The 22980-nt window shown below is 31.8% G+C and overlaps 1 protein-coding gene across 1 annotated transcript; it reads left to right on the plus strand.

Annotated features, from left to right (window-relative positions):
- Positions 1-489: 489 nt before the first annotated feature.
- LOC134687482 (protein split ends-like) lies at positions 490-20838 on the plus strand. The gene is made up of 4 exons (XM_063547814.1): positions 490-581; positions 3788-3919; positions 4536-4720; positions 11652-20838. Exons 2-4 carry the CDS (start codon positions 3821-3823, stop codon positions 17800-17802), a joined length of 6435 nt encoding a protein of 2144 aa, XP_063403884.1. The 5' UTR covers positions 490-581; positions 3788-3820; the 3' UTR covers positions 17803-20838.
- Positions 20839-22980: the final 2142 nt, after the last annotated feature.

The raw sequence follows: 22980 nt of genomic DNA on the forward strand, positions 1-22980 counted from the left end.
AAAAAGTTTATATGAATTTCATCAAGGATTTGTATAGTCTCACTATACAAATCCTTGATTTCATGTTAAAAGTGATTATATGAATTTCATGTCAGTAAAAGTGATTATATGAATTTCATGTTAAAAGTGATTATATGATTTTCATGTTAAAAGTGAAATCACAAAATACTGAATTCAGTAAAATTATTATGTAGAAATTGTTAGATTAAACCTAGTTTTATGATCTTTTATAGCTAACCTCTCACGTACAGTAGTTTTCATGTTGATGTGTAACTTATAGTCACACGGACACCTAATTTGTAAAACAAGTATCTTGATCTTTATCTTTATTTAGCTCTTCATAGCATATGTTTATCATGGAATTTAGCTAACAATCAATACATGCACAAGTAAGCTGAGTTAAAATTCATATTGTTTCAGTTATGACTTTGTTCTGCTGATATGCCGGAGATTTGAATCCTACTTCGACTCGAAAATTATATTTTCAACCTAAACCAAAACATGGCGGTAACAAGAAAAGTAAAAACAAGGAACGAAGTCAAGATAATCAACATGTTCGGTAACACAAATTGATGTGCATGGTAAACATACAAGAATATTCAATATTATGAACCATATATTGCAAAAGATTTTACAACGCATATAATCATTAATTCCTTACAGGCCTCTACATTATCATTTTTTCTTACTTGTCCCTTCGGACAAGTTGCAAGAAAATCAACTTGTCCGAACTCATAACTCACTTGTCCGAATTTATAATTGAAAATTCTCCATATTGATTATACATGTTATATGTAGTAATAACCACTAGGTTCTCCTATTCATGAACCTATATTCATTCTGAAGTGGTGGTATGGTTTAAATATACCTGGCACCTTGTTTGCAAATAAACCTTTTTAATTTATTGATGGTGCCAAACAAGATTTTACAATTTGTCATTGATTTTTACATACATTGATATATGATCATGAAGTACATAAAACATTTTATTAAAAAAATCTGCCCTTTTAGATTTTATCTAATTTTTCCATCTTAATTTATTATTTTAACTTATAGATCTTATTAAATAATACCTTTTTTAATTTAATATTATGCCTAAAAGCAAAAGCAAATGATACAAACTTTAATTTTAAATTTTAAAGTTAAGGTAAAACTCCATATGATATCATGCATATGGAGGTGCTCCTATAGCTAATTCAAGAGGCTTATACCAAGAAGAAACATTTACATTTGGTTTCCTTCCCCTTACTTATTTTCCCCTAGTCAATGGCTGCCAGCATGTTCAAATATGTTCAATCAGAGACATAATATACAAGTTTATATGTCTCTGATTCAATCAATGAATATTTATTTCATTTTGTATGATCAATAAAACAATCATTCATATTTTTAGGAATGTATAAGTCTTGAATTTGATCTGACATCGATTTTTTCACTTGTCCCATCGGACAAGTACTATGATGAATCTACTTGCCCGACACCTATTTCCACTTGTCCCGGACAATCGGACAAATGGTAATGTCGAGCCCTGCCTTATCATTTGCTGAAGTGGGATTTCCAACAAGTTTTAAAAATTCATCCCGCAGTCTTCTTCGTATAAATTATTCACTTTTTAAATTGAAGTCCAACAGGCATGACAGGTTGATTCGGCTTTATAACATCGATTGAGTTAAAAGAAAATCTCGTTTATCCTTTCTTACATGAGAAATTCTTCAATTATTTGAAGTGCAGCCTTTACATAGTCATAGGGGGATTCATTGGGGGTTCCAATCTCGGATCCCCCTTACTGTTTGTCAGATTCCTGTATCCCGCTTACACTCTGAACGAACCAATTTTCATTTTTTTGTCATTTCCCAGGTCCTGCTAGACCCCATTTACCATTTTCACGACACAAAAATTTGACTTTCATGTGTCACGCTTACAAAAAATCGGCAATCCCGCGTCACGCTTAGACCCCAATGAGACCCACTTTATAATTTAATGGAGGATCTAGTTATCAAATAGACAACTTTCAAGTTCGATGCATTTCTGTCAAAAACTCTGGTTTTAGTGAACATCATTCATGCAGCATTTAGGAACATTTTCACTTCCTCTCCAATTTTGAGTGAGTGGTTGGAAAGCTACATGTATAATACATTTTGTACTACTATTGGGGAATTTGCATGAATTATTCTGCAAATTAAATTTTCATAATTAACAATCAACATGATCAACACTGCTGTTAAAAGGAAATTGTGATTAATTACTTACAAAACAAACATTATTTCTAGTTTATCCTGCAGAATGGCGATCACTAAGATGCTTGATGAACATTAATAGTGCAGAGATACAGAGGTCCTCTCTGTCTGGTAAATGACGTCATAAAGGCGTGCACAATTGACGAGTTTTTTCTGGTGATGGATGAACTCGAAAATGGTCTATTGGCATTCCTAGGCTACATGTCCCCACACCTGTTTTTATAATAGAATTTATTTGGCTCACACTGCGCAGCAAGCTACATGTATTACGGGACCTAAAAATTACTAGTTTAAAACCATTCAAACAGGAAAAGCAACGTTTAATCTATATATGAATAACAAAACACATACACTTGTGAATCACATTAGCCCTCAATGCGCCAGTTGTTTTTCAGGTTTTCATTTCATATGCCAGATAATACGATCGCTGGACGATTGTGACGTGACATGCCAAACAATGACATCATTCAATATATATATATGACGTTGTGTCCAAAAGACTGTTTGTAAAAACATATCACACTCTTTTTATTTTCGATCTTTAATTAAGATAAAGCACTGCTGAAGCTTACATACATTTTAACATGGACACAGTCTGTGAGGGAACATGTGTCTCTCCAGCAGCAAGAGTGTTAAGACCAAAAAAAATATATGTCTGTTTCAGGTTACATCATCAAAATAAATAGTGTACATTGTAGGTAGGTCGGCATTTCCATTTAATTTTTTGAGCCATGATTTTGAGTTGTGCAGTCCGTCTTGCCGTGGTCGAGTTGTCCATGGTCCCAGTTTACCTGTATTTTTAATGATGAAATGATACTTTCTTAACAGATTTTTCCCAGCAGTGGGAGTTTTTTTTCTGTAAATTTCAAGGTTTCATCTTTCAGATGACATGTACAATGTATGTAATAAAATTCTACTGTTTGCGATAAAAATTTCACTGTTAGGGGGTGTTGAAATAAGTGGGGGTTATTAAAATCATAATACTTAAAGAAGTGAATTTTGGAAAAAAAATTGAGGTATGATACTTAAACAACTGATTTTTATGTCATTATCCTAGATTCAGTACAAGGTTATCACCTTAAATGACCTGGTCATCCTATACAACACAGATGTTGGTTCTGATAAGGTTAGAAACATGATTAGTCCCTGGATCATTAGAATTCTATATTTAAAGCTACAGTAAAATTAAATCACTTCTTCTAGTGATTATTTTGTACTACATGTACTTAAATAGGTGATTATTAAAGAAAGACAACTCTTACTTCCAACCTTAATGGATATAATGTTACTTGAATCAGTGATTTAGAAAATTTTTGTTTGTTAATGTTATTAGAATAAAATTGAGCATGTTGAGAATGGAAATAAAATATTGAATTGAATTTTGGAAATTACTGGACTGTATATCTTTGATATGTACATGTATTTTGGAAATTACTGGACTGTATATCTTTGATATATACATGTATTTTAAAATTACATGTACATGTACATGTACATGTAGCTAGTACAAACATGTAATTGATCTTCTTTTTTTTTTTATCCTAATGTAGAGTGCATAAATGATTGAAGTTGCTGTTTAAATCATGGATATAGAAGAAGAAAGTTCCAATTGTGGTATTCTAGATTTGTATGGTGATTTGATCACAGATGAAAATATTCAGAAGCATGAAGACTATGAAGAGGTAACCTAACATTTTTAAAACATAAATATATATATAAACACTACCATCCACCACGTGAAGCAGAGTATAATTAAGAACTATTAGGCACATACATACATGTACATGTAGTAACTAATGTAGAACATTCACCTTCTACTGTGATTTGAATTTGATATATTTTTGTGCTAGGATTGCATCATGTATGTGCAATTTGTGAGAGCAGTGTATACAATTTTTTTATGGTTGGTTGAAAATACATTCAGTCAGTGATATTAGACAACATTGTACTATAAAAAAATACAACAACAAATTAAAGGACAGCATCATTTGTGAAAATGAGCATACTGGTATACAAAATTATAAAATAATTTGTCCGAAAAATGCCCCTTCTTATCTTCTCTGTGAATCCTGGTAAAAGTGGAGAGAGGACACATACTTTTTTTTTTAATGAAAACCAAATTTTTAAATCAAATTTATAATAAAATATTAGTTATAGAACTATTGACTGTTGCCACATAAATGATATAAATTCACACATAACACTTCCAATAAGTGCAGTATAACTTACTATTTACTGATATTACCTAGCATTTCTGCTACAGTCTTTTAATGGGTTTTTGAAACTATAATTTTACAGCTTGATAAAAACTACAAAGAAGCTTTAGATAGAATAACCAGCTTAGAAAAAGATTTGGATGAAAGTCGTAATACTGAAACAGAGTTAAAGAAGAAGATAGAGACACTAGAGAAGAATTCTTCAGCTTTATTAATAACTGCCAGAGCAGAGCTACAGAGAAAAGACAGGGAACTAGCTAGTCTTAGGTACCAGCAATCCATAGATATTGGATACAAAAAAAATCTTCAAAAAGAGTCTTCTTTTGTTTGTACATGTATTATGGTATAAATAACCATTAAAAAAGTGGGCATAAAAATCATGCATGTCATATATTCAATGTTATATATCTAGAAATAAGCAGGTTTTGTATGAGTGCCGAAGGAGACAATACTTTTCATATACTGCTAAGATGCTTTTATATTCAATGGTTTTATTCTCAAAAATTCAACTTGCCAGACAGGTGCAGGCTATAGAGTATAATTTTTTTTCATCAAAAATTGAAGTTTGGGGTTCTTTGATATGCTGAATCTAACCATGTATTTAGATTATTAATTTTTTGGTCCAGTTTTTAAATTGGTCTACATTAAGGTCCAAATGGTCCAAAGTTAACATAAGTTTGATTATAACAAAAATTCAATTTGTGTGGTTGTTTGATATGCTGAATCTAAAAATGTACTTAGATTTTTGATTATGGGCCCAGTTTTCATGTTGGTCCAAATCAGGGTGTTTGATTTCAACAAAAATTGAATATACAGGGTTTTTGCATATAATGCTGAATCTAACCATGTATTTAGATTTTTGATATTTGGGCTCCTTTATCAAATTGGTCCCCATTGAGTTCTAAAGGGTCCAAAATTGCACTTCATTTAGTTTCATCAAAAATTGAATTCTTGGGGTGTTTTGATATGCTGAATCTAACCATGTATTTAGATTTTGGATATGATATTGGACTATAATCATTGACAAAAGTTAATTGTCTAAATTTTTTTTTAAGTTCTTAGACCACATTCATTATGTGTCAGAAACCTATTCTGTGTCAACTATTTAATCACAATCCAAACTAAGAGCTGTATCAAGCTTGAATGATGTGTCCATACTTGCCCCAACTGTTCAAGGTCAGACCTCTGTGGTTGTATCAAGCTGCGCCCGGCAGAGCATCTGGTTATTCAATATCAAATAATTACTAATAAATTTAAAAACTAAACACTTCATTACAAAGGAGTTAGTTCGGTAAGGGCCTAATTAAGCCCCAATTATAAAGTTCATTGTTACAAGAAAAGAAATGTTTTAAGTTGACCTAAAGTCATGTAAGAAAGTTAAATCGAGCTATTTTTATCAAAGTTTAATTCTAACATGTTAATATTTACATCCTAAAAAGGTCTAGATACAATGTAAGAGATTTTGGTGAAATTCAACAAGAATTGCAGTATTTCAACCAAATTTAGGACCAGGAAACCTAGAGCAAACTAAATATTCAAATAAGACATGATAAATGCCTTCACAAACATTACTTTAACAGATCTTTGTTGTTGAGGTATGCACTCTATGTTTCCTGTCCAATAATCAATGGAAATCTACCCATTTTCATTGATTTTTACGTGGAAAATCAATAAAGTACAACTTGTGACGCCATTATTAAACGCAGGAACATTTATTTTCAACAAAATGGCTTGTTTTCCTATCTTGTCACTTTATTAGCTACACATTTGCTTACATTAACAGTCAGGATTCTACCTCGTCAAAATTATCTCCCCATTACGCCAGTTCATTTTTACAATCGTAAAATCATGCAGTGCATAACTTATTGTCTAGAGTTATGCCCATTTATACTATAACTTAAGTTTGCCACATGTAAAAATGCAGGGACTAAACTTAACAGTTGCACCATGCAACAAGAATTTCTGCTGAGCAAACATATTTTATCATCCTGATCGTCCATTTGGTGCCTTTAAAAATAAGATATAGGAACCAGAATATAGCAATCCACTATTATAACCAAAACATGATAAAATTTATTCAACACACAGAAAAAAACATATTCAGAATCTCACTTCATTTTGAAAGAAGTCAATGAAACAAAGTTATAGCAATACACTAACCAAAACATGATTAAGAGTTATTCAACCCAAAAAAAAACGTTGACAAAATACCACTTTATTTAGAAAGGATTATTATTATTTTTAAAAATACGCTATCCAAAACATGATTAAGATTTATTCAACACCACTTTATTTTGAGACTGAATGACAGGCCTCTACAATAACTTTTTTTTCAACTTGTCCAGTAGGACAAGTACATACCAAAACTTACTTGTCCGAATGAAATTGATTCTTGTCCAATTTTTTTTTACTATAAATAACCATTTTACATCTTAAGTTGATTAAAGGAACAAAACGAATTTAAACAATAGAACAGAATTTGATGTTTTTCTTTTGAAATACTTTTCAAAAATATGAGTCAAGTACAACTGAATCTAGTCATGTCACAGGACTTAGGTTCTAGTTTTCATCAATGCTAGTCTCATCAGACTCTGCACATGAGGCACCATCTGATAGGCCTGTACACTCATTTGACATTTGTATCCTATATTTTTCTAAGTTAAAAAAAGTGTATTCAAATACAATCAATGAAAGAAGATAAGGTCTGATTGCCAATGGGACAACTCTCAGCAAGAGACCAAAATGACACAGAAATTTACAACTACCGGTATATATGTCACTATTTTGCAAGTATTGTTTTTGTACAACCGCAAAATTTGAAATTTTTTCATCGTATATTGCTATCACGTTGGCGTCGTCGTCTGCGTCGTCCGAATACTTTTAGTTTTCGCACTCTTACTTTAGTAAAAGTGAATAGAAATCTATGAAATTTTAACACAAGGTTTATGACCACAAAAGGAAGGTTGGGATTGATTTTGGGAGTTTTGATCCCAACATTTTAGGAATAAGGGGCCAAAAAGGGCCCAAATAAGCATTTTCTTGGTTTTCGCACAGTAACTCTAGTTTAAGTAAATAGAAATCTATGAAATTTTGACACAAGGTTTATGACTGCAAAAGGAAGGTTGGGATTGATTTTGGGAGTTTTGGTTCTAACAGTTTAGGAATTAGGGACCAAAAAAGGGCCAAAATAAGCATTATTCTGGGTTTTTGCACAATAACTTTAGTTTAAGTAAATAGAAATCTATGAAATTTAAACACAAGGTTTATGACCACAAAAGGAAGGTTGGTATTGATTTGGGGAGTTGAGATCCCAACAGTTTAGAAATTTGGGGCCAAAAAGGGGCCCAAATAAACATTTTTCTTGGTCTTCACTTTATAACTTTAGTATAAGTGAATAGAAATTTATGAAATTTAAACACAAGGTTTATGACCATAAAAGAAAGGTTGGTATTGATTTTGGGAGTTCTGGTCCCAACAGTTTAGGAATTTGGCGCCCAAAGGGTCCAAAATTAAACTTTGTTTGATTTCATCAAAAAATGAATAATTGGGGTTCTTTGATTTGCCAAATCTAACTGTGTATGAAGATTCTTAATTGGTTTACATTAAGGTCCAAAGGGTCCAAACTTAAACTTTGTTTGATTTTGACAAAAATTGAATCCTTGGGGTTTGTTGATATGCTGAATCTAAAAATGTGCTTAGATTTTTAATTATTGGCCCAGTTTTCAAGTTGGTTCAAATTGGGGTCCAAAATTTAACTTTGTTTGATTTCATCAAAAATTGAATAAATGGGGTTCTTTGATATTCCAAATCTAACTGTGTATGTAGATTCTTGATATTTGGTCCAGTTTTCAAATTGATCTACATTAAGGTCCAAAGGGTCCAAAATTAAACTAAGTTTGATTTAAACAAAAATTAAATTCTTTGGCTTCTATGATATATGCTTTATCTAAACATGTACTTTGATTTTTGATTATGGGCCCAGTTTTCAAGTTGGTCCAAATCAGGATTCAAAATTATCATATTAAGTATTGTGAAATAGCAATTAATTTTTTCAATTGGAGTTATCTTTCTTTGTATAGAATAGTAGTTGAATCAACTTTAATCATAGTTTTATACAATATACAATGTATTTTCATTTTTACTACCAACTAATAAATTAAAACAATCTTTACCATTCAGTGATAACAAGCACTTTTTATTACATTTTAATATTGTATGATGTATTTAAATCAGCAGTTATTGTTGCAAACTTCATTAGAAATTTGAATTGAAATCAGTACATTATAACTTTAGTATAAGTGAATAGAAATCTATGAAATTAAAACACAAGGTTTATGACCATAAAAGAAAGGTTGGTATTGATTTTGGGAGTTCTGGTCCCAACAGTTTAGGAATTTGGGGCCCAAAGTGTCCAAAATTAAACTTTGTTTGATTTCATCAAAAAATGAATAATTGGGGTTCTTTGATTTGCCAAATCTAACTGTGTATGAAGATTCTTAATTTTTGGTCCCGTTTTCAAATTGGTTTACATTAAGGTCCAAAGGGTCCAAACTTAAACTTTGTTTGATTTTGACAAAAATTGAATCTTTGGGGTTCTTTAATATGCTGAATCTAAAAATGTACTTAGATTTTTAATTATTGGCCCAGTTTTCAAGTTGGTCCAAATCGGGGTCCAAAATTAAACTTTGTTTGATTTCATCAAAAATTGAATATGGGGTTCTTTGATATTCCAAATCAAACTGTGTATGTAGATTCTTAATTGTTGGTCCAGTTTTCAAATTGATCTACATTAAGGTCCAAAGGGTCCAAATCACAATGTGACATAAACCTATGTTGTGTCAACTATTTAATCACAATCCACATTTAAAGCTGTATCCAACTTAAAAGTTGTGTCCATACTTGTCCCATCTGTTCAGGGTTCTACATCTGCGGTCGTATAATGCTGTGCCCTGCGAAGCAACTGGTTTCTACTTGTGATCAAATATGATTTTGTGAATTTTATGGTAAATAAAAAAAAATATTTTTGTGAAAAAATTACTGGTATGGTATTTATTATAAGGAACAGAATTAGGTTCTGATTTGGTTTGGTCCCGAAATGTCTCCTAATTAATATTTGTTTTCTTGTTTTTTGTTTATAATTACTTTGTTCATCAAAGTTGGATTATTAAAATTTATTTTTTGCGAAATAATTGAACTTGTCCCGACGGAAAAGCTTGATACAGCTTTTATTTGTCCGACCTTTTTTCCCTCTGGTACCGGACAATCGGACAAGCGTTATTGTTGAGGCCTGAATGACAACAATTATACTTATAAGAAAACACTTGCTTACAGATCGAGTTATTAAACACAAAACCAATTAAGATTGGGTGCGAACATGTAGGATGTGAAAGTGAAAGGGGATGAACATGAGTGGGCGCAAATGTGAATGGGTGCGAACGGACCCGGATTCAGACTATGTACCAGTGAGAAATATACAAGCCTTTCTACGTTATTTATTTGTACAATTCAGGTAGTCTGGACCTATTCATTTGTCTTAAAAAAAACAGCCAGTTGTCACCTTCACTTCACACACACACATATACGAATATCAATTATTTGCTTACGAGACATGTTGCATTGTTAAACTAATTACGGTATGTGAAAATCAAGACTTGCATAAAAACTATCCCAATATTAGAGAGAGTGGCGTCATTTTTCTTCAGAGCTTTCAGCTCTTTGATTTCTATGTCTGTTTGTCTGTTTGATTTCAATTTTAATGTTAAAAAATTTGTTAATTTTCAATTTTACCTGAATGATTTTATGTCAATCAAATTAATCAATGAAATTGTTAACATTTGCTTCACTTTCCATGTCGACACTCTTTTCATTTGATACATGTAGCCTAACACTCAACAATCATGCATACTCTATTTCTAGCTAAGAGGTTAAATTGAAGTTCAGTGGCATGGCCGATCAATGCATTTGAATGGGAGCATATAGTTGGAACCCCCCCCCCCCCCCCCCTTTACTCTGGGTTGGGACCCCCCCCTTTTTTTTAAATGACTGGATCCGCCACTGAAGTTCACACGATTAAGGACTTACTGAAGTTGAATTCCAAGAAAAAAATCATTATCAATGTTTTGTAGTTTATTTTCAAAAAAATGAATCATACTGGCTGCTTAAAGCAAATTATTATTTAACTATTTAACTTTATGATTGATAAAACAAAATCATGATTTAATTTTTTTAAGTAACTCATAGCTAGTGCCCTTTTAAAAGTTAAGCAGGTAAAACATTAAAGCATAATTGCAGTTTGATATGATATCCTGTACATTGTTCAGTCAGTTAAATATTGCAGATTTATATGAATATAATTTGGGATAAACATGGTTACATCTATAGTCCAACAACACATATATCTCTAGTGTAATGGTTCTAGTGCTTAATGAACAGCAGGAATATTGTTTGGCTGAATAATATACATGATATACATACACAGTTATGATTGCTCTGAATTTCATGTCCATAGACTTGAAATAATGTTTACACTAAAGCTATAAAATTGCAAATTTTTCTGGAGGTTTCTAAATTTGCATACTTGCACTGATGCAAATATTATAGACTCAAATTTCTGATTTATAAATAAAACATTTTTGAAATATATCAAAAATAAAGAAATGGTTTATCTTCCTATAAGCTAGATCATATGCCGCCATAGAATACAATTTATTTGCATTTGGTTTTACAGCTTTGAAATAAAATAAATTTGTTTTTAGTTCAGATAAGAATTCTGTAAAAATTATTATCAATTACAAGATTTCAATGGAATAATTTGATGCAATTACATGTTTATTTATCAAAAATATCATCTTCTTATTTCATTATCTAGTTCAGTCATTTGTCTTATGCTAAAGTTTGTTCATTTGTCTTATAAAGTTTAGGCAATTGTCATGTGCAATATTCAATTTGATCAATGGTCTTGTGCCATTCAAAGATTGTTCAATTGTATTGTACCATAGTCGTGGTGTTTTGTTTGATGCTTGGTCCGTTTCTATGTGTGTGTTGCGTTTCGTTGTTGTGTCGTTGTTCTCCTCTTATATTTAATGCGTTTCACTCGGTTTTAGTTTGTTACCCTGATTTTGTTTTTTGTCCATGTATTTATGAGTTTTGAACAGCGGTTTACTACTGTTGCCTTTATTTGTCATTTGTCTATTTTCAGGAGAAGTGAAGGAAATGATGGGGTGTCCTTATTCAGAAAGAGAATGCATCATCAAAATTTTAGACAAAGAAGAGAAAGTAGCAATAGCCCAAGTGACAGTGAGAGACAAAGTATGGATATACAACCTCCTTTACAGGGTACCAGTAGACCACCTCCTTTACAGGGTACCAGTAGAAAGGATAATACTGCGGCAGATGGTGGTGTTCCAGATCTGTACCACTTTGATGATAAGGAGAACATTGAAAATGATCTCAAGCAATCACGCAAACGAAAACATAGCACAGAAACGGAAAATCTTGTTAAAAGTGATTCAAAGAAATACAGATATGAGAATGCTAGAAATGAAAGATTAAGGGTTAGTAATGAAAGGAGTAGAAGGCATGATACAGACCAAAGATTAGCCAGAGGGTCTTCTGTAGTGCCTCACTCAAGTAAACAGGACACTGCTAGACGATTATTACAAAAGAGTAAAAAGGATCTTCGTAGAAAGTCTGGTGATTTAATGAAACATGTGTCTTCAAAATCAAATCTTGATAAAGTGACAGAACATGATGATATGAAACATTCAGAGAGGGAAAGTCAGTACGAATCTGATAAGACTAGAAATTTAAAATCACAATCAAAAGAAAAAGAAACTAAGCAAAGATCACATAACTCAAAGGAAAGATCCTCAACTCCAGATCAGAGACCATTACGAGTTGATTCACCTTCCATTAAGAGGATTAGGAAAATTGATGAGAGATCACCAAGGAGATTTGAAAGATCTCCAAGAATGAAATATGAGTCTTCCTCAAATAACAGCAGACGAAATAGGAGTGATAGTAGAGAAAGTTATTCAAAACAACAAAGTAAAAGTCCTCATGAATGTCATTCCAGGAGGGACAGACTCCCATCAAGAAAACGAAATTATTCAGATGAAGAATCAGACAGTGATTTGAAACAAAGAAAAATACGGGGAACACCTGAAAAGCTCTATTCTATGAAGAAATCTCCTAAAAAGATCACTGATAGAGATAAAGGGGAATTACACAATAAAAATCAGGAAGATAAAGTTATTGAGAAAAAGTTTAAGTCTGTTTCCATATCCCCAGATAAACTCAAAAGAAGTCCAAAAAATGAGAAATCTAAATCTACCTCAACTACTAATACTTCTGAAAAGGCTATTGAGAAAAAGGATAATTCTGTGTCCATATCACCAGACAAACTTCCAAAAAGTCCACAAAATGAGAAACCTAATTCTACCTCAACTACTAATACTACAGATGGAAAGGAAAACAATGAAATGAACATTATACAAGGTAAACATTCCAGAAGTAAAAGTAAAGAAATAATGGAAGACAAGAATAAAACAGATTCAAAAAATTCTAGCAGTAAGGATAAAAACCTTGGAAATAGTTTGAAAAGCTCACCAGTAAAGAAATTATCGGATGGTAAGAAACAGTATGAAAAAGAATGTAAGTTAACATCTGATAAAAGTAAAAACAAGGATTTTGATGAATGGAATGCCTTGAACTATAGAACAATCACACCAGAAAAAATATCTGATAAGAAAGACAAAGGTGAAAACAAATATGTGAAACCAAAGAGCAGTAGGAATGATGACAAGGTTTTAGAAGTAGAAAGCTCTCCAAAATTAAAGTCATGCGTTGTAATTACTTCTAAACACAAATCAATTGATAGAGATGTTAGTCATTCATCTAAACATTTGGATAAAAGTAAATCACGAAAACTTTCAAAGAAAGAGTCATCTCGCCAAAAACACACTGAGAAAGATAGAAAACATGAATTCTCAAAGAAGGAAGATACTAAAGAGAAAAATATAAAACGAAGAAAGGAACAAAAGATTGCTCAGAATGATGAATCTATTGATGATGAAGATGATAATGAATTGGATACTGAACATTTATTTGACCTTCAAAAAGACAGGGAGGCACTCCTGAAGGAAATTGAAATGTTAGCTCAATTAAATTCACAGACAGAAGAATCTGACAGTGAAATACATCCAGATATGATTGAAGACAGTGTTTATTTATCTAGTAAAAATTCTGAAAAAAGTGGTTCAGAGGTTAATGATTCCTCCACAAAAAAACAAAATATTTGCCACAAAGATAAAACAATGAGCCCATTTAGACATGATGACTTAAAATCTAAAACATATAAAGGAAAAGATGATAAAAAAGAATCTGACATCAAAATTGAAAAGAAATCATCTAGTATAATTGAAAAAGAAAAGGAAACTGATAAAAACGCTAGTGTTTTGAAAAAAGGAATCAGTAATAATTCTGCTGAAGTTAATAGTGATGGAACAAATACAAGTTCTAAAACTAGGCATGATTCATTTCCAAACACATATTTGGATGATTCTATTAGAAAAATTGACAGTAATGAAGAAACTAAGAAAATATCCCCACACATTACAGAAAAAACACATAAACATAAAAAGCAAAAGAAACGTGACAGAGATAAGAAAAGGAAAAGTGATGTAAACAATGACTTAGAAAAGAAAGAAGAAAGCAGGAATGAAGGAAGAAAGCACACCATTAAGGAAACAATTTCTCCTCAGCAAGATAATAATCTCATAGATGATATTCAAGTGGTTACAAATACTAATAGTGTTGAAGAGGTCCAAAACATTTCTAATCTTGATACTTTTAGAACAGTCACATCCACTACAGAAAGTGTTCTGGATATAAGTTACAATCCTCTTGATGAATTTCCTGTCAAAGAGACAAACTCTCAAAGGGTTTGTTCTAAAAATAAAACTTCTAATATGGATCAAGTGCTTACTAATGATAACGAATCTTCAAAAAATATCCAGTTAGTAGACAAAATGTGTGATGATTCAAATGAAATAGACATGATCGATAACACATCACATACAGCCAATAGCAATTTGATATCCAACATGTCCAAAGAAGAAAACGTAAAATGCAAAAACCTAAATGAAGAGCATAAAACTACAGAGAATGATGTTAGAGATGAAAAATGTAAAACTTCACATGATTTAGAGAAAACTGACATTCAGGTATTGGACAAAGGTAAAATGCTAGAAAAAGAAACTCTCTGCGATACCAAGATTGAAATACCAAATGATTCCAATAACATAGACATTATAAACTCTTCAACAGAAACTGGAAGCATTGTAAGTGATGCCATTTCAAACCTTGAAGGTATGAAAAATAAGCAGGAAAGCCAAGATACAGTTTTAAACCCTGATAGTATAGAAAATAAACAAGAAAGCCAAAACACAATTTTAATCTCTGATAGTATAAAAAATAAAGAAATCCAAGATAAAATTCATGAAACAAGTGCTAATAGAACTCTTAAAAGTGATGAAGATGACATAGAGGAAGGGGAAATAACAAGTGATTCAGAAGATGAAATTAAGGAATGTAATAAGGAAAGAACTAACCTCAAAGATCGAAACAAACTAAAGGATGAAAGAAAATGCAGACATGATAAACCGGATGAATCACGACACCACCTGTCAAGAGAGAAACTTGAATCTGGTGTTATGGACAGAAAAAGACGGGACTCTACAAGTTACAAAGATGATAAACTTGATTCTGGTGTTAGGGATAGAAAAAGACGTGTTTCAACAAGTCATAAAGATGAGAAACATAGAGTAGACAAATCAATTGGCGAAAAAGAGATAACAGAATCAAGATTTAACATTCATAATCAGAGTGAACATTCGAAATGCAATGATAGGGAACGAAACCTCAAAGTGCTAAATGACAGAAAAGAACGTTTTAGTAAGAAGGATGAAACAAAGTTGAAGGATAAAGAAAAGACAAAATGTGATAAATTAAGTCATGAAAAGGACATGAAAGAGGAAAAAAGAAAAGATGGAAAATATTCTGATGATAGAAGTAGAATAAGAGGAAACAGTACAAATAAACATAATGAACTAAAAAATGAAAATGACAAAAAGAAAAGTGAGAAACATAGAGATGATAAAAAGGATGAAAAGAAAGATATCAGTAGGCGTAACATTGAAGACAAACATATTGATAAACATAAGTATGAAGACAAAAGTTCAACAACTAAGGAACAGAGGAAGAAAAATGCTGATGAATTACAAAAATCTAGTGACAAATATGACGGTAAAGATAGCCATTCAAATATAGCTAGGAAAAGAAGGAAATCAAAGGAGGAAGAAAAGCTTCAACTTCAATTTACAATCAGAAATGAACGTGCAATAGATGATAAAATACAACCCAAAAGTGCTAAAGACATATTACATGAAAAAGACAAAAGTGTATTAAAGCATGATTCTTTACAACCAGGAGACACATGTAGTTCTCAGGGAAACAGTGTACAGTTGAGATATAAACATAACAGTGATTCAAGCAAAGAAGAAGATATTCAAGTTCATAAAAAGAAAAAATCATATAGTGCTTTACAAACAGACCCAAATGATGAAAGATTAAAAATCAGGGGGAAAGATACTGCTGAAAAGCCTCATTTGAAATCTGAATCTGTGCATAAAAAATATAAACAGTTTGATATAGAGGACCATGAAGATGTATTTGAACATGAGAAAAAAGATGATGATAAGCAATATCAGTCATGCAATGAAACTGAATTTAGAAATATTCAAGATGACAATGAAGTGTCCTTAAAAAGGGATTTTCAAATAAAGGAAATCACAGGTACTAAGAAATATGTAATTGCTGAATCGGATAGTTATGTTAAAAGTAAACCTCATATTTCTGAAGATAAAGTGGATTTGCATCAGAGTGGAAAAGAAAAAGAAATAGTTGCAGATTCTAATGAAAATATAAGAAAATCAAAGGCTAAACAGAGACATAGACGAAAATCTTCAACCACAGAGAAAGAATCCAGAAAAAATAGAGATATGAATTCAGATGTTGGAATTAAACTAAAGGCCACATCTAATTCCAAAGAAATTCAAGATGAGAAACAGGTAAAAGGAAATGTCATGGAGAACATAACAGAACAAAAAGTTAAAGAAATTGATAAAGAAATTTGCGAAGAATTGCCAGATTATGCCCCTGAAAATAAATCTATTATAACAGGGACAGATATTGAATATGAGAAACTTAAACCATATTCCAAAGATACCAATACCTCAGATACATCTTACCTGAAAGCATTACAAGGAACACTAGAAGATAAAAATGTCATAAAAGATTCTCGTACAAGTCAAGAAAGTGATGAAGATATTGATATTGATATAGTAGACATTGAAAATCTTGATGATGACAACTGTTATGAGAAACAAAGTGATCAGTTAAGACAGGTTTCAGAATCTTTGTTAGCATGTTCTTGTGCTAGAATGAGAATTTGGCATAGACAGCCAAAACATGGTGAAACTAATGTTACAATTGAACATTGTGAAATACAAAAAGAAGGAGTACAAAGACAAAATTCTGGTGATGACATAAATATAGATGAAATGCATACAAGTGATGCATCAGAAAGTGTTAGTGATTCTCAAACTTTTGATGAATCTTATTGTGCATCTCAAAAAGGACATTTATCTACGAACACTGCACCAAGAGGGGTTTACTATCAAAAACAGGTTAATAACAAACAGGAAAGTTCTGAAACTAGCACTGATACTGAAAATAATAGATTAAATGTTTATAATAAAGACACTACAACAGTCGGTACAGATTTTATGGAAAATGTAACTAACGAAACAGTAGAATTGCCTCACTCAGATGTTCAGCATCTTGATGATGCTGAAAGTAGTCACCAGGGCTTGAAACAAGGATATAAAATTCCCAAAATAAAACTATCTGACAAAAAACATGTTGTTAGGCACAAGGAAGAAAAAGAGGAGAAAAGGTCTGATGGGAAAGAATTAAAACATAAACATAAAAGCAGAAGTTTTAAACATGACTTAGAGAGAACTAAAGTGGATAAACAGGATAAAGAAAAAAGATTTGATGAGAGAAGTAATGAAACTAGTAAACACAGGACTGTAGAACTAAGGAAACTTCATAGATGTATTTCGCTTCATGATGATGAAAGTTCTAAAACTAAAAAAATAAAAAGTAGAAGTATATCTTCAGACGAAAGGCTCATTAAAAAATCAGATTTACAATATCAAGGTGACACAGGTACTAGCCAGAGACAAACAAGTCATAGTACTGAGTTTAGAGAAAGTAAGAGAGAATAAAACAATGGTCAAAGTTGGTGCATAAATAGACTGTTAAAAAATACACTAAAGAGCAAACACCTGTAATTAAATTTGTAATTTTGAGACGTGTAGTTAACCACCTTTATGGTTGAATTATTCTTGTGTTTAATATCTTATTAATAATGGAGTATTTCATCTTAGATCATCATAATAATGATAAGTTGAATTATACTTCACTAAATTCCAAAAAAAAGACACTCTTTATCACTTTTATTCAAGATATTGTAATTCAGACATGATGCTAGTTTGTTGTTTTTATTTAAATATCTTTATAAATTTATTAACACTTGTTCATAGTGAAGTAAAATCTAAATAATTTGTAACACTGAGTGGAACTTTTGAAAGAATGTGAACTGTCGGGCAGAACCATTTTTGATAATCATGACTATTGTTTGATATAGGTGAGATAGAAGTTGTGTTTTTTCTCCCATATTTAATAAACCTTGGTAAGCATTTGTTTATTTTTTCTCCCATATTTGATAAACCTTGTTGAAGTGTTTGTTAGGAAACAAACTTTGGATGACTGTTATAGATATCACAGATTCATAGACAAAACCTATTTAATATCATTTTTTTTGTACTGAATTGTTTTACCAAAAACCAAAATATAATGAATCTGAGTCTGCAATACACAATTTATAATTATAAAATTATATATGAAATTGATAAAACTTAGGGATAGATATCTATGATAACCTAGGTGCATGTGGGAACTTAAGTTATGTAATCATATCAAAGAAAACCTAAACACAAATTTAAAGACCCCAAATATTGTACAATATTTGCTGAGTTAATCTATTAAATGGAAATAATATTATATTACGGATTACAAATGTGTTGAGGTTTGTGATTGGATAACAACACAGAGATGTCAGTATATATCTAGGAAACTGCCTGCCGGGGTATATACAAGGTTTTATCCCCAATTGGAACCTCAAAGACGTAGTAAAAAACTATCCGACTGTCATAGGGAAAATAATGATGTGCTTCAGTCAATAATACATTTTTGATACAAAATCACGCAATATACACTTAATACTTAAATTTAATGTTAAAATTGTTATTTTAAATGATTACATACACGATAAAATTATGTTCACAGCAAATTAGAAAATCCTTCACGTATGCTGATCATACCAGGGTTGGTTTTTCAATATATATGTGTTGTCAACAAATACCTGCACTGGAAAATAACATTAACACAGGGGTAATCCGTAATATATGTGTAATTCAGGTCTCAGAAAGGGTATATACTGTGACATTCCTGGCTTAGGGCTTATATCCCCTTTCGCCATCGGCTCAGGGGATATAAAGCTGGGAATGTCACAGTATATACCCTGGCTGAGACCTGAATAACATATAATATTCCATGTAAGGAAAGAGATTGTTTCTACTATGTTTATTTTATTAAAGGCACAAACAGCAACAAATTTGTGAATAAAAGTATGTTAATTAGCAATGATTAGAAAATATTTAAAGTGAACATATGATTGCATATATAGCATGTATAGGTATACATATTGTACTAACTATTTATTATTAGCTGAAAACACCTAACCAACTAATGTGTTCTTTCAAAACAATGTTGTTTTTGAGAGTTATTTGTAGTTGAAGAAATTACTGTGTTACTCATGTTATATGATTTATATTTTTTCTGTGTTAAATGTTGTTTTGAATTTTAAGTCTTTATACTTTTCTTTATTGAAAATAACATGTATGAATCTATTATTAAAATAGGCTTCACTACAATATACAATCATGCACAAAGAAAGATAACTCTAACTCAAATTTATATTTGCCCAGCTTATTTATTTTGAATGAACAAAATTACAAAATGAAAGCAACCTTTGTCCTTTCAGTCCTTACAAGCAATTTTATAAAAATTGATATGTACAATAATCACAGTTTTCTTAAGTATCTAGAGAGTTTACGGAAAACCAAGTGTTATATACTGTGTCATATTGTAAACATTTAGACATTAGACGGTATAAAAACAAATAATCTGTATTATTAGTAATAAATTCAGGCAGCTTAAGTTTTTGCAATACTGTAAATACAAGATAAATATTTGAAAGTCTTGAGAGGGAACAATTTTACATTTGTAAGTGCTTACTGGAGCATGGGCATATGTTGTATATATCTTAATGATCACATTTTTAATAAAAGAAAATGTATAAATGCTAATAAGCTGACAAAGTTAAAATGAATGTAAGGTATACATGTGAGTTTAACATCAAACCTGTTAATTTGTATGAATACATTTTGAGTTTATTTTTGGAGTAGTTTTTCATTTACTATTATGAGATGACTAAAAGTTTCATCTGTAGAATGGCAGGTAGGTGTACAAACCAATCTGACAGAAACATGACTGATTTATTTTCATTTAAGTGATGTTTTTGCTGAGAGCATAAAGCATTAAACCCCTTCTGTCAGTCTGCTCCTGGTAATTTGTATGTCACCATTTGACAGGTACATATTTGATCAATGATTCACTCAAGAGTCTTTATGAATGAAAATTAGAAATGTTTAAGGGAGAAGGACTTGTAAGAATCATCCATAGAGAAATGATCAAGTAATCAGTGCACAAATCTACTCGACATGTAATAGGGTCACCTGACTAGTTATTGTTGTTGATATTTGTGTTTAGGTTAGTTTCAAGTAGAAAATCAACTGAAATTGATTGAAAGAGTCCCTGCAAAGTGTATGTTTCTATCTTATAGGGGTAATTAATCTGAACTTAATGTCATTTTCGTATTTTATTGAGCTATTTATATTAAGACTGTCGGCATATCATTCACTTAAAATTAATAATTCAGACAGACATTTCTGCATGCTCCCCTTTGTTGTATATAATTCGTTATTGACAACCTCAAATTACATATGATGTACATTTTATTTATTTGATTATCTTGTGTCAATCTCGTGCCAGATGTAAAGCCTAAGTCCCATTCAATTACAGTTTACACATTTCAAGTTATGCTATTTTATACATACAAATGTTCATTATATAATTTATAATAAAATGTTTCAATGAAAGAATCAAAACTTTTTGTATTGTTGACAATTTTCGGAAAAGTTTGAAAGTTGCTTTTAATTTCTGGTTTTCTGAGTATTCTCGGTTTAGTTTGTTATTTTATTTGATAATGTTTAAATGGTATTAAAAAGAACACTTTTTAAATATTGCAATTTCCTAAAGGAATGGCGAAAGACACAAAAGGTATATACAGAGTAGACAAAGACATCAGAGCAAGAAAATGAAAAGCAAGAAATGCATTTTTGTCAAGCCTGCGACTTTGTCGCAGAAAGCTCGACATAGGCGCCGGTGTTAGCTCACTTCTTAAAAGCTTTTAAATTTTAGCAGGTGGGAGACCTGGGTGCTTCATACTTTGTATATGGCTGCCTCATGTTACGAAGTTTCAGTCAGTCACATGTCCAATGTCCTTGACCTCATTTCATGGTTCAGTGACTACTTGAAGTTAAGATTTTTTGAAATGTTAAATTCTCACTTATTATAAGTAATTGGATAACTATAAATGGTATGTGCGTACCTTGCAAGGTCCTCTTGCCCGTCAGACAGTTTTCACTGGACCTCGACCTCATTTGATGGATCAGTGAACAAGGTTAAGTTTTGGTGGTCAAGTCCATATCTGAGATACTATAAGCAATAGGTCTAGTATATTTGGTGTATGGAAGCACTGTAAGGTGTACATGTCCAACTGGCAGGTGTCATCTGACCTTGACCTCATTTTATTGGTAACTCAGTGGTTAAAGTTAAGTTTTTGTGTTTTGGTCTGGGTTTTTTTATACTGTCTGTATGCAATAGGACTTCTTTATTTTGTGTATGAAATGGTTGTAAGGTGTATAGGTTTACCTGGCAGGTGTCGTATGACCTTGACCTCATTTCATGGTTCAGTGGTCAAAGTTAAGTTTTTGAGTTTTGGCCTTTTTTTCTAATACTTTATGCAATAGGTCAACTATATTTGGTGTATTGAAATATTTCATGATCTACATGTCAGTCGCGCAGGTTTTATTTGACTTTGACCTCATTTTTTACGGTTCATTGCTCAGTGTTAAGCATTTGTGTTTTGGTCTTGTTTTTTGTCGAGCCTGCAACTTTTGTTGCAGAAAGCCCGACAATGGAATAGTGATCCGGCGGCGGCGTTAGCTAACTTCTTAAAAGCTTTATATTTTAGAAGGTGGAAGACCTGGATGCTTCATACTTTGCATATAGATGCCTCATGTTACGAAGTTTCTGTCAGTCACATGCCCAATGTCCTTGTCCTCATTTTCATGGTTCAGTGGTCAAAGTTAAGTTTTTGAGTTTTGGCCTTTTTTTCTTATACTATATGCAATAGGTCAACTATATTTGGTGTATTGAAATATTTCATGATCTACATGTCAGTCACGCAGGTTTTATTTGACTTTGACCTCATTTTTTACGGTTCATTGCTCAGTGTTAGGCATTTGTGTTTTAGTCTTGTTTTTTGTCGAGCCTGCAACTTTTGTTGCAGAAAGCTCGACAATGGGATAGTGATCCGGCGGCGGCGTTAGCTAACTTCTTAAAAGCTTTATATTTTAGAAGGTGGAAGACCTGAATGCTTCATACTTTGCATATAGATGCCTCATGTTACGAAGTTTCTGTCAGTCACATGTCCAATGTCCTTGTCCTCATTTTCATGGTTCAGTGACCACTTGAAAAAGTTCAGAATTTTTTAATGTTGAATTCCATCTTATTATAAGTAATAGGAGAGCTATATTTGGTATGTGCGTACCTTGCAAGGTCCTCATGCCCGTCAGACAGTTTTCACTTGACCTCGACCTCATTTCATGGATCAGTGAACAAGGTTAAGTTTTGGTGGTCAAGTCCATATCTGAGATACTATAAGCAAAAGGTCTAGTATATTTTGTGTTTGGAAACACTGTAAGGTGTACATGTCCAACTGGCAGGTGTTATCTGACCTTGACCTCATTTTATTGGTTCAGTGGTTATAGTTAAGTTTTTGTGTTTTGGTCTGTTTTTCTCTTACTTTATGTAATAAGTCTACAATTTTGTTGTATGGAATGATTGTAAGGTGTAAATGTCTAGCGGGCAGATGCCATCTGACCTTGACCTCATTTTCATGGTTCAGTGGTCAAAGTTAAGATTTTGAGTTTTGG

This window comes from Mytilus trossulus, chromosome 10 (genome assembly GCF_036588685.1).
Source record: "Mytilus trossulus isolate FHL-02 chromosome 10, PNRI_Mtr1.1.1.hap1, whole genome shotgun sequence".
Classification (NCBI taxonomy): Eukaryota; Metazoa; Mollusca; class Bivalvia; order Mytilida; family Mytilidae; genus Mytilus; species Mytilus trossulus.

Bases quoted from the DNA above. Each gene is read 5' to 3' on its own strand.
- LOC134687482 (XM_063547814.1), top strand. From the start codon at position 3,821: ATGGATATAGAAGAAGAAAGTTCCAATTGTGGTATTCTAGATTTGTAT. The intron at 3,920-4,535 runs GTAACCTAACAT...ATAATTTTACAG, and splicing joins AGCATGAAGACTATGAAGAG to CTTGATAAAAACTACAAAGA. The intron at 4,721-11,651 runs GTACCAGCAATC...GTCTATTTTCAG, and splicing joins AGGGAACTAGCTAGTCTTAG to GAGAAGTGAAGGAAATGATG.